General features: G+C 38.9%; 1 protein-coding gene across 1 annotated transcript in view; it reads left to right on the plus strand.

Moving 5' to 3' along the window:
- Positions 1-4,091: 4,091 nt before the first annotated feature.
- USH2A (usherin) overlaps positions 4,092-13,652 on the plus strand; it is a gene marked incomplete at both ends in the record, with an annotated part of 372,871 nt that continues 363,310 nt past the window's right edge. Inside the window, 2 exons of the mRNA XM_079550589.1 lie at positions 4,092-4,612; positions 9,073-9,238. Of these exons, the coding sequence (XP_079406715.1) occupies positions 4,092-4,612; positions 9,073-9,238 (687 nt within the window). The remainder of the gene's footprint in view (positions 4,613-9,072; positions 9,239-13,652) is intronic.

The raw sequence follows: 13,652 nt of genomic DNA on the forward strand, positions 1-13,652 counted from the left end.
CGAGTGGAAGAAGCCTGTAAAACTTGTTGCTTAAAAGATTACTTCATTTCTGCTGTTCTAGTAACAAAGAAAGTTTTTGGTGCTAAAATAAGCTGTGTGATGTACTGTACTTCTAAAGCTGTTAAAAGGCTCTTAACAGCTCTATAAAATACTTTCCACCTCCTCCTGTGCTTTCAGAAAATTTTACTCTACTATTTATTTCACTGGCTTATACAGAATTACCTCCCCTTTAAAACATAAGTTGTTAATTATTTCTGAGTTGTTATAATCAACTCCCCTCCAGCTATTAAAATGTACTTGTGCTGTAGTTTTATTATTACTTGGAAAATATTGGAAAAAATAATTTTGTTAGACAGTTAAATTTGAAATAAATATTGACTTGGCTATGCAAATGGAACTTTTATGTTAATTTCCAGAAAATATTCAAATAGTGTAGGTTTATGAGAAAAAGCAGTCATAAAAACTAATCTTTATGAACATTCACTGAAAGAGAACTTTGAATTGTACACTTGAGCCTAATCTTTGAAAGTCATGCTGCGTGAGTTAGTCAGCTTATGTTGCTTCACAAAATAGCAGGAATAGTAGCATGTGACTGGTCAATGCACAAATATAAGCTAGTATTGGTATGAGGTGATGGCAAAAGATGAAGGATTTTGAAACAAATTCTTTGGATAGATCACAAGTTTTCACACTTATCAGAAAGCAAAAGTTGACAGAAGTGGTTGTTGCATCTTCGTTCAATAAGAGTTAAAATAGTATTTTAAAAATTGTGATGGAGCAGACCACCCTTGCTCTCTTGGGGAGATAAATGAATTACTATTGGGAAATTCTACCCAAATATTACCAGGAATTGTAATTTTAAGCAGTTATTTTAAGTTGGTATTGGACTGTGCAAGTGAAAACAAATGCAATATGATGGTGTGCAGACAAGCTCTTTTTTTTTTTTTTTTTTTTTTTCCTCCTGCCATAATATCACAGTTGCAAAGTTGAGAGCATACTGAAGTTTTGAAATGGTAGTGCTAAGTTTCCCTGTAGGAAAGCTTGCTTGGTCCCTGTGGTTATACTTCCTTCAACAAGATTCTCTACTGAGTGTGTGCAAATTGATATTTTGAGGGTTTACAAATTGATAATACAAAGATGACTTCTTGTATCAAATCATAACATTTCTATAATGTCATCAGTCAGTGAAGGGAATACTGTCTAACAAACTAAGTTTTGCTGCTTTGCTTCCTTAGTAACCCACTCTAACCTCCTAGGAGTAGCCAGTGAGTCCTGAGACTGCTGACCATGAGTTCAGAAACCTGCTGGTATGGAAAGCTTCAGTAAAACTCATTAAAGATCTAAATACCAAAACAAACCATGAAACAGAATCAATAATGAAGCTAAATACATGCACAATACCTTTCATTAGTTTAAGTTCACCTTCAGAAGAGATGAAGGAGAACTCTTCTGAAGAAGAGATCTATTTGACTAAGCCAAGTGTGAGGTGCTGCATCAGGACTGGGGCAGCCTCACCTAGAGGAAAGCATCCCTGCATGTGGGAGGGAGGTTTAGCACTGGATCTTCTATAAGGTTCCTTTCAACTCAAGCCATTATGTAATCTTTCCTACTATGTTCTGTCCTTTTATTATGGTTTAAAAGACCCAGTTTGTTCTTGATCTGTGAGTGTTTTTACCATTATATTGCTGATAATATGGTAGGCTATGGTCTTACTGTATACTTTCAGAAATGCTTTATGTAATTTGGTGTTGCCATGCCTCAGATAAGTGTCATATACCCACCCTTTCTGTGGTGACCAAATCTTTCTCAATTTGAATTTTTTAGGTGATTTTGACCAAAGATCTACAGTATTTAATGACTACCAGGACATGAAAACACTGTGAAGTGACTGATAAAGCTTTGATGGGAGTTAGTTTTTCACTTTAGGAAAAAGATCTGTACACTAACACATGTTCCAGAAACAGTGGAGGAACTTGTTTGAATGTGGGATGAAGGACTTGGTAAAATGCATTAGGAGTTAAAAGAGGAAGGTTTCTTACCAGTTCTGTATGTTGCAGCAGAGTTTTGTTGTTATGCAGCATGCATTACTAACTAAGGTGACTACTGAAGTCTGTTGTAATGAGGTTGCCAGGAAAGATACTTACATGAACTTCATCCTGACAACTTCCACAACAAAGATAAAATTTGTATATTTTTAATATATCTTTGGGGGATGTTTTAAATGGATTTTCTCAATCAAGAAATACTTAAACAACCCGCTACAGCTCATGCTTAGCTCACTGGTGACAACTTTGTACTTCTCTCTGCACAGTCATACTGAAGAGAAATGAGGTTCATGTCAATATCTGAAGGTCTTGATAGTGTATCTTTTCTTCTTTACACTTAAAAACTGCAATATAAATGGAGTGTTTAAAGTCAGTATTCAGAAAGTTGGTGTCAGCACTTTCCCAGGCTGGGTAAGGCATACATACATACACCTTTGGGCCTTGATGCAGCTACTCATATGTTAATGCAGGCTGTAAGATAATGTGCTGAAACATAACAGCTATAGCCTCACAGAGGGTTACAAAGTCTGGTGTTTTAAATGTAGGTAAAATTCTGAATCATATTTAGTAAACGATACCTTTGGCCATAGGTGCTGAGGGAGATGCGTGTGTGTGGGGTGCATATCTGTGATGGTTCTGCTCTGGCTCTGTGCTCCTCAGTTGCTCCTTCTGCTTCAACTTTGCATGCTGTTTCCAGCATGTGTAGGACAAATTAATTCTCTTTTCTCTACATGCAGAAATCTAAGTTCTGTGACTATGAAACTTGAGAAAATGGCACTTTCTAAGCCTTTGAACAGTGAAGTGCTTGGCCCCCACCCTGCCCAGGGTAATTTTGCCACAGGAAATGCGAGTGCCCTGGGCAAGGCACCCCTCAGGCTGCTGGCCCATCCTGAGGAACCGGCTCTCTGCCAAGGGCTGTGTTAAATATTTCATAGCAACGTCAGTGCTGTGACTCCCTGAGGACTGCCTTGTTTTACCTGGGGGACGGATGTAACAGCTAAAGCCAGGCGGGGGAGAGCATGGACACAGTGGCTCGACCAGGTGCAGCTACTTGAACCAGTGGTAGGCACAGAGTGGGGGCTGCTGGTGGGCCTGGGCCATGGGGTGGGAGAAGACCATGGTGGTGTTGCAGGGAGCTGCACTGCTCCGCTCTTCTGCTGGATGTAGTAACTAATGGGTAAACGAAATTATTTAATGGCCCCTTAGCTGGCTGAGATGCCTGCCAGTGAATATCAGGGAAGGTATTTGCAGTTAGCAAGATTCCCTGGGCCAGATGGGGAGTGTGGAGCTAATCAGCTTTGCGCAGGGCTGAAAGGAGCTGTGGGAGCTGGGCGGCGGGAAAAGGCAGGGAGTGGGGAAGAGTGGGGTAGTGGGGTGCTGCACGGGGGCAGGCGGCCAGCAGGCGCACCCACAGTGTGCCTCAGGAGGAGAGGTGCTGGAGGAGCATCGCTGTGCCCTAGAATAGCTCTGGCAGGCTGAGGTCGAGCAGCTTACAGCTAGCGGTGTAAAGCTGAGGTAAGCTCCGGGGGGTTTAAGAATTCGGTGAACAGGCTTGAAACTGCTGGAAAATACATTCTGAGTGCCTGACGCTAAACTGTTTGCTAATGCTGTGGTTTGCTGCAGTACTCTGTGCTCATCACCTTAAAGTGTAAAGCTGTGTGTCTGCTCCGTGTATCACAGCAGATCTGGGTTAAGCTGCGTGTGGCCTGCAGCAGGCCTGTTCCTCAGGGCCTCGTTTTGGAGATATTTGGTGTTGGCCAGCAAGCGTGCAGATTGATCTGCTGATAGAAAGTTGAAGAAAGACTCCAAATACTTAATAACCCCAGTGGGGCTTGGCCCCAGTCAGAAAAATCCCATTCCTCCCTTGCGTTGTCTGTTTTCTGTGGTTTGCAGATACCAGCTGTCCCTCACGTGTGTTTTACTGGCCGGAAGACGTAGATGAGGACTGAGTCCATGAATTGGTGTTCTGAAGATGGAATGCTACATAAACTCTTAGAGTGTACCACCTGAGGACACTACTACCGACATGGACATCGTTATTTATTTATGGATGCTTTAATCAGGAGGAGCTTTTTTGTAAACATGAATTGCTGGGCTCTTTCCTTGAGGTGTCGTTTCTTGTTTCATGCTATTGAAACTTTAATCTTAACTTGTTATGACTCCTTTGTGTTGGTCAGCTCTCAGGGACATTTCCCTAGACTTGAAAATGTGGGAGCTTTCAAGAATGTGTCAACTGTGCCAACTCAAGCCACCTGTGGGCTGCCAGACCGAAGTACTTTTTGTCATAGCTCAGTAGCTGCTGAAAGTATTATGTCCTGCACTCAGAGGTTTTGTGTTCAAGAATGCCCATACAGGTCATCACCTCCTTCATATAAACTGCTTTTTCCTGAAGGCCTCGGCACCTGTGTCACAGAGGACAAAAAGGACTTGCCTCCAGGGTCCTTCAGCAACGCTTCAAGTTTTATTTTTCATAACCAGAAGGATTGCTTCTCTACTCCCCCATTACTGAGGCTGTCAGCTTCATTTACGTTAACTGTATGGTTGAAACCTGAGCAAGAAGGTGTAATGTAAGTAGTATTGAAGGTGTTTACTTTCCTGGGGCTCTTAAAAAAATTGATCATTGCAGTCAAGATCATTATTAGCAAGCTATTTAAAATTTTAAAAAGCTGCAGTGAGAAACTCTGACGTTTTAAAGCTGTATTTAGTTTGGGATCTTTGCAAATGTTAGGACAGTAGGCTCAGTTTCAGTAGCATTGACTCACATGGAAGTCCCGTTGTTGCAGTGGAAACTATTTGCGTACAACATACATTGCTGTTCTTGAAAATCAAAATGTATGTTTCTAATTCACATTCCTCCCAAAAACTGCTGTGAAAATGTGTTGTCAGAGCTTTTGCTTCTTTCTTGATGGGGAGGGAAAAAAAAACTGAACTTTTAGGAATTGCACCAATTCTACTCCTTAAACAAGTGAGGAAACACCCTCAGATCTCCCCAAATGAATATTTTAGTACTATAGAGGAGTGACCATAATAGATGTTGGCTGAACTGGAGATCATATTACTGCCTTTACAGAATATTCCACTATTATGACTACTAATGAAGTTTCTTTAGGTGTTCTCTCTTATGCACCCATGTGTTGCATAGTTCAGCAAATAGGGCTATTTGAAGTAGCCTTTCAGCTTGGTGGAGCATTACTGCAATTAAAAACTTGCTTTTTGGAAAGCTGATTGACAAATCCTGCAGGAGAGTTCTATCTATGGATCATAATATGCAGAGCCTCCTTGTCCTTCTCCTAGTTATGTAGGTCCTGCTTAAAGTGAAAGCACAGAAAAATTATAATACATTTCAGGATATATATCAGAAGTGCTTTTGTACTTGTGATCTAATTGGTAGAATTAAGATAATGCAGAATATTGAATGCTTATTTTGCATGCTGCCATGAAACAAGTTGCTTAAGAGTAAGAAAATAATCTGAAACATTAGAAATGTGTGAAATTAAGTCTGCTTTAATGGAAGGATAATTACCTTTCTAAAAAAATCAGCAACCTCAGTATAGAAATAATGGTTATTGAAGGGAAAATAAGTGAGACTTGGAGGGCACAAGTGACTTCAGTTCAAGCTTAAGGTAAAGCAGCTAGGATGAAGGTATATGTGAAGCTGTCTCTGGAGCTTTGGCCTAGTGTCTTTTGCAGACAGTATTTTCTAAATGTTTGAATCTCAAACATGAGAGAGCCCCTTCCTGGGGTTGTCTTAAGTTGTAATGTTGTCCGCATGCATGCAGGCATATCAGGTTCTCATCCAGCAGAGCATATGCTTAACTTGAAGTAGAAATGTCCAACTAATTTCTAAGCAAGCTCTTGTGGCAGCGTGTTGAGTGAAATCTGTTGAACTCTTTGTCAGTGGGATAGGCTGTTCTTCCATAGAGCCTGAAATAGTGAAGTGTGTGTGCTTAGTTTCAAATGATGAAGTGCTATACAGAAACCAGACTCCCTGTATGTCTGATTATCCATGGGCTTGTATAAAATATTACTTTCCTACTGCTGCTGTGTTAATGGCATGGGATGTACATGTTTCTGTTCAGTGGACTTTATAGATGGCTTTAAAATCTATATGTTTTTATTCAGTTTTTGGAGAGGTTTGCTTCATTCCTCTGCCTTGTGAGTTTGCTAATATTCAAGGTAGAAATGACAATGGTGGAGCCTAGTATTGAAAACTGAAGTTGGGCAACATTTATTCCAGCAGAGAGGATGATATGCTGCTGTCCAGACTACTTTTTTTTACTGTCTACCAAAAAAAGTTCATCTTCCTCACTAAAGGAATGCAGAACTCCAGTCCTGGGGAAGATTTGGAGGAACAGTAATTGCACATGTATAGCCCCAGAAGCTTGACTTGGAAGGCATCCTAGAGAAGATAAATGATTTAACTGCAAGCTAAGATGTCTTCCTTTTGTTTTATTGGTATAGTGATTCCTTCAGGCTGGTAGAAGTTTGACTTGCCAGTTGTCCTCCATTTTGCAGTTTCTGATGTGGAGATGTCTTCACTAAATATTATTTGTGAGATTTTTAAATCCCATTGTTATACTGGAGGACTCCACTGAACTGGGTTTAATTTAAGTCTTTGTGCTGCCACCAGGCCCTTAGATGGATCATAATTCATTTTACTTATAGAATAATTTAAATGTTAACAAGCTATTTCATTTACTTAAAAAGTACTCTTGCATGAAGTACAGTAGGCCCACGTTATTTGGATGCGTTATAATGTGTGTAGATCTTTGTAGGTATGCTTTTAAGTCCCCTCATATTGGAGATCTTAAATGCAAGAGAACAGTGAGAAAACACTGATGTTTGTAACTCCAATCTTTAAATTTATTTCCCTTTAGGCAGTATGTGCAGTAAGTGAGCTAACCTCTTCTGTCTGACTTGTGTTCTTTTCTTATGCTTCCTCTCATGCTGCATGTGCTCATCAGTTAATCTAAAGGTTTTCAGAAAACCTGTGCATAGGACATAGCATAGTCTGGGAAACAGTATATGGTGATAACCCTTGGAAATAGAGTAGGATAAGACTGAGTAAAAGCTTAGCATATATGAATAATCATTACAGACAGCTTGTTTCAATTTAGCTTGAGTTGGGCTAACTGGAATTTAGATGGCCAGAAAATAATGAAGGTTGAAGAAAAACGAGCCAGAACCTTCTATGCACAAAAATGATGCAGTGAAATGGCCTGATTGTGAAGTGGGCAGTAGGTATGTTGCTACTTTTTTTTCTAATAAAAAAAAGACTACAGTTGTATCCAATTGCCTTATGTTAATTCCTGTATTTTGCATAAGCACTTAGACAGAAGTGGGATGTCACCTTGAAATACAGTATGTCTGATTTTGAGCCTGTGCAGATGTCGCCAGGTACTGTAGTTAATGTGAGAGGATCAGCAGTGCCTCTAGATTAGTTTCTACCCAATTTTACTTTATTGATCCCTGTGGCTTTGTTCTTCCTTCAACCCCACCATCAAGAATGCCAGGAATTGGCTCTAGGAGATTGTAGGTTAACAGAAGTTGGGAACTTCATAAAGAACAGTGGTTTCTCTCTGAAATCGTTAACTGGAATGGAAAATAGTGCTCCCATTCAGAACTTACACTTATGCCTATATCACCTATATTACTGCTGTTTTTTTTCCTTCCTCCTCTGTTTTCTACCTTTTGATTTTGATTTTTTTTTTTAGTAGTGAGTCATAATCCGCATTTGTTCTTTTCAGTTTTCAAAGTGATGTACATCAAGGTCACTTGCCTTCTTAAAGTTTTATCCCCTTTGGGGATAAAAACAATGCAGGAATGTTTGTTTTAGATAACTAAATTAAACAAAAAACGGGATTATCCAATTATTGTTTATCCAGGAACTGGCTAAATCCAGTTCCTAAATATTTTGCTACTTAGCTGAGCCTTTCCTCACATTTATTATCTAGCAAAACTAGCGTGTTTACAGGCAAACAAAATGTTGAAAAGATCAATCAACAATATATTAAGACACATGATTTTCAGTAAGGTTTGCTAAATAAATATCTGCATTTGTCAAGTTATTCTGACAACATTCCAGGAGACTAAAATGGTAACAGTTAGTTAATCTTTCCCTCGGTTTTAAATGTAAATCAACAAATATTGGTGCTATCGGAGAACAGCATTTTGATGCTATTTATGTAATGCATAGCAGTGAGTACCGTAGAAAGGTGAAGATTTATTAATGGGGAAGTTGGTTTTCTGATTCTCTTATGAGTTAGCATACTTGTTATAGCAGTTGCACCAGACTAAGTATTTGGTTTTTCATGGGCAAATGGGGGACTGGGTTTCTCAAGCAGATGAAATGGAATAGATTTTGTTGCAGTAATGATTAGATTAATAAATAAAATACGTAGCTGATTCAAAGCATATATCACCTATGCTTTCTCAGGGCCCTCACCATGGTGGCTGTTCATTTGTCAAAACTATTTGAACACTTAGAAATGTAACATGGGTTAGTACAGGTAGTATATTCTTGTCCTTATATGTGAGTGTAGAGTTTGATATTGATGTGAAGTCTCCATGGAAAAAAAAACACCTAACAAGTGGCAAGGTAGCCACCTGACTTGGCTTTGGTTTTATTGGAATGGGCTGCCCAGGGAAGTGGTGGAGTCTCCATCCTTGCAGGCTTTCAAGAATAGGGCAGATGCGGTTTAGTGGGCATGGGGATGGTGGGTTGATAGCTGCACTAGATGACATCAGTGATCTTATCCAACTTTAATGATCCTAAGATTAGGGGCTTGAATGCACTACAAATTAAAAATATGTATGTTGCAGACTAAGATGTAAAGTCTGTTTGGTAGTTCTTATACTTAGTAATCCTGTGACTTTCACTGTCAGTGAGCATCTTCTCAAGATCTGTATTTTAACGTTTATTTTAATGCATTCTGGTTAGCATCACTTTACAGGATAGCACCTTGGCAAGAATGTGTATATATGTGTGCTTCTGACCTTACGTTGTTTTTCTTGGTTATTTCCAAAGGTGTGTGATAGAAAAGGCTATTGATGGGCAGACTGTGTTCAAACTCACAATATCTGAGAAAGAGACCATGTTTTATTATCGCACAGTAAATGGTTTGCAGCCACCAATAAAAGTAATGACACTGGGGAGAATTCTTGTGAAGAAATGGATTCATCTTAGTGTGCAGGTGAGTAAAAGAAGAAAACCTCCTTAATATTTGTTGAATTACAACATTTGTGTGAGAATGGCATAACTGTATAAATATCTTCACTAGAAGGGATAAACTGGGGAATGTAACGGATAACTCTTGAGTCATGTAGGTAAAGATATTAATTTTTGAGAGCATATCGAGGTGATTGCTAATTTCACACTGGAAGGAAAAGCTGTACACATGTGCTGAGCAAATAAGACTGAAAATACTTGCCCTTAAAAGCAAGAGTATTTGCAGTGAAGAAAAACTACTTATTTTTATCTTGCAAAAATCACGAGTCTGAGATACTCCCTAAAAAAGACAGTCTCATCCTTATGTATACGTACAAACATACTGAGAGAAGTGTCCCATTTAATTCTTAGAACTTCTCACAGTGCATATAAGTGAACATGTATAAGGGTTTCTTCAAGCTCAATCAAGCTTGTTAGAAAGCTATTGCCTCTTACTTTAAAAATATATTTCAGAGTTGTTAAAACACAATCCTTGTGTTCTAATAGTTTTTTGTTGACATAGCATTTTCTACATATCTACTGAGGATAAAGCAAAATTGAGTTAAAAAAAAATTAAATTAAAAAAATCAGCAAACAAATGCAGAAGAAATTAAAATGCATTCAGTTATTTGTGTGCCTAGTAATTCCCTACAGACATTCTAGTAAATTCTTGTTTGTAAGCCAAGTTCAACTAATAATTACAAAACAAAATTATCAGGTATTGAAACGTTAATCTTCTCCTTCCTTCATTTCCTTTATCTGGTCTGCTAAACTTCATTTGGTTTACAGCGCAATCAAGAAGAGTTTTCCTGCTTTCCTGAAACTTGCTAAAAGGTATTGACTGTGATTTGGATTTTCAGTGCTGATATTGTCACTCTTAAGAAGTATCTAAGCTGATGTCTTGATTTTTTTTTTTTTTTTTTTTTTTCAGTTTTCTTTTTTCTGGGATAACAGTGTGGTAGTGTGAATAAGATTTTTGCTGTTGGATTAAAAGAGTGACCTTAAGGTAGAACTAATGAACTTTACACTTCGAATGCTCCAAGGGTGCTATATTACTGCTGTTGCTGTCAGCCTCATTTTGTACTAGTCTTAGAAACTGTTAAAGCCTGGCATAGTAAAGGAGAGAATGAAAGGTCTGGATTTAAATGTACACACTATTTTAAATTGCATTACAAAGAGCCCTCAAGTGCTCCTTAGCATTTAGTCATTTGTTTCTTTGGACTGCTGTTCAGTGCACAGGAGGAATAAAGATATGTGGTTTTTAGACCCTCACAGGGCCTACAGGGCCTAATAATTTTTCTATGTTTCTGAGCTCAGGGTTGAGCTTTACATTCTGTGATTTGTTGTGCTGTTCATCTTGGTGTTAAAGATGATAGTGGCTGCAGCGTGATCCGTTTAGCCCTAGGTGTGGCTGTTAAACTACGGTTAAAGGTTTAAAGTCCTTTAAACTTTTAGCAGCTGTCCAAAACATTTTTTCTATAAATACAGAAATAAATGGAGAAGGACATTATAAGAAGAACTGTACAGAAATACAAGGAGTGTAGTAATAAGACAATAGGATAATAAACTAAAAGAGTAGATTTAAATGAGATATGAGGAATAGAATCTTCACTGGGAAGGCAGTGGTACAACTGCCCAAACTGCTGCATGCTCAAGGTCAGGTTGGATGGGGTCCTGGGCGGCTGGAGCTGGTTGGGGCAGCCCTGCCCACCCCTGGGGGTTGGGGCTGGGTGGGCTTTAAGAAGATCCCTTCCAACCCAAACCATCGTGTGATTCTGAGCAAATGCAACATTCATATGGAAGTGCTTACACCTTCAGACTGTAATAGCATTTGATGATAAGGTGGTTCCCACACATTTGCAGATCTCAGCCTTGTCTTCAGCAGATGAAAAACCCTTCTGAGAATAACGCACAGTGTGGTTTTATAGAGATTAGGAAATCCCTTTAAAGACAAGGGGGAAAGCTTGGAGTCGCACGTAAAAGTACAGATCATCCAGTCTTTGTGCAAGCGTGACTCCTGACTGATCACTCTTCTCCGTAGGCGATGATCTGGCTGTGGGCATGGGCACTGCAGCACGCAGTGGGTCCTTGCGTGCTCTGTTCGTGAGATAATGTAGGTGAAGGCAGCAGGGGGAGCTGTGGCAGAGTGCAGCCATAGGCGAGTTACTACTGCTGTTTTACAGCGTGGACTTTCTCTTCTTGTTGAGGCAGAAATAACTCCCGCAAAGGATTAGCGCGCTGAGTTCTGTGACACTTTTGTAGACGTAGCCTGGATTTTTGAGTGGAGAAGAGCGCTGGGACTAATGTCAGTGAAATAGGAAACTTGGGGGTTTTCCTCCAGATGTGCTGTGGTAGGTGTGGTGTCATCAGTGGAGTTGCTATATAGTCTCCTACAGAAACAAAAAGGAAATTGCTCTTCTACTAGAGATGTCATGTATGTGGCTGTGATGTGAAGCACAGGCTAAATGAGGAATAGATTTAGCAACTTTTCCAGTGCTTATCTGAATTTGGCATGTGTCAGAACATTGTCTGGCAACATTTTTTTTATGGGAGATCTTACCAGAGCTGGATGATGCATCTTGATGTAAAAAAATATCTATTCAGAGTTGACTCCTTGCTTGATGTCTTTTTTTGGCTGAAAAGAAAAATGTTTGTGAATGTTTTTAGGCAATCAGATACTATTTCTGATAAGACAGGTTGAAAATGTGGAATGTATATCATGTATGTGATTAAACTTGTATTTATGAAGAAAGGTGTAACAAAAAAACAAAACTAAATAGTTTTCCTCTATCTCTGTCTCTCTATCTGGAGTTGTAGAACACCTAAAAACCTGTGGGTTTGAGGGGAAGAGAGATGAAATGGGATGTATCTATTGTAAACAGGATGTTACATAAAATACATCCTCTGTGTATGAACCATAACTAGAATAACCTTGTTCAGACTTCTTTATGCACTTAAAATTTTTAGATAATACAGTTCAGATACTATTGGTAACTGAAGGTATTTGTGGTGATATCTGTTTATTATGAAAGCGTCTTAACTGTGTCAGAGATTCATTTCCCCAAAATTCAAATTGGAAACATTAAATGCTGCAAATCCAATATGCCTGGATTTGAATATATATGGCTTCACTAATAGAGGAAACATATTTACTCCTTATAATCTCCGAGACTATAAGGAAAACAATGAAGAGTAGCTTTTTCTCTTAGTTCAGAGAGAACGTGTCTTTGTTGAGAAGGTAGCTCGTAACTGCAGGTCAAAATAGGTGGCTTGTAAGTTCTACTGGCTATGAGCCTGATGAAGCTCTTTCTACAGAATATTGTATTCTTCAAAGTATTATTCAAGTATTATTCAAAACCATTCAAGACCATAATATGTGCTTGACTGGTAGGCAGGGGAGACTGTTTGGTTTGGTTGCTGTCTATCTTTGACTGGAATAAGAGCTAAGGGAAACTGACATTTGGTCTCAGTAACAGTGTTCATGGCAGACTGGTGAATTCGTGTTGTTTTTGTTTCGGTTGTGGTTTGCAAAGAGAGTGTGGTGTGATGTAATTGTTTATGAGAGAGGTCCTCAGCTGAGGAGTTAAGATCCATGGTTGTCTCTGAACCACAGGTGTACTTGTATGAAAGTGATTCAGGCCAAACCTCTCCAAAGCCAAGCAGAGCTGAGAACCTGAAGACACTGAAGTTAACATGGTGAGCTGGAAAAATGAAGATTATATGTATGTAAATGCTAGGAGAGAGGAGCTTGAAGTACTGGTGGCAGATATGAAACTGACCATAAGAGCAGAAATGTGATAGGGTGGCAGGTATGCCTGGAAATCAGCCATAGAAGTGTATGAGCTATTGAGGAATGATCATAATGAAAGGTAAATGGTGAAATGACATCAGATAGTAATTAAATAATAAAGAAGAAAGGAAAATCAGATTGAAAAGAGTTTCTTCGTAATAAAATCTAGTAGAGAAGAAAACTAGTAAATGAATTCTGCTGGAGTAATATAGGATTTTAATTTCTCAGGTTTGGATTCAGATGTGTCATTCATTAGATAACTACTATTGAGAACTGTGTTGTTGAAGAGACTTATGCTCTAGTTTATAGCTGGGAAGTTAAAATTCCTCTAAGAAGAGGACCTAAATATTTGTTTTCATGTACAAAGGTTTCTTCGCCAACTAGAGGATCTACCAGCTTCGTTATGCGATGAGGGCATTAGTAGAGATGTTGGTCTCAAAAATAATATTTATTGAGGTAGGATAAAAAGGAATGGTCTTTTGGTTTCAAAAAGAACAGGCTAACAGGATAATTTCAGTGAAACAAGACAGAGAAACCGAGACATCAAATGGAAAAAGTCCTGAGTGTTCTTCAAAACAAATGCTGTTAAGAGGATTCTTTACTCTTAAGA

Source organism: Tetrao urogallus (genome assembly GCF_951394365.1).
Source record: "Tetrao urogallus genome assembly, chromosome: 2".
Lineage (NCBI taxonomy): Eukaryota > Metazoa > Chordata > Aves > Galliformes > Phasianidae > Tetrao > Tetrao urogallus.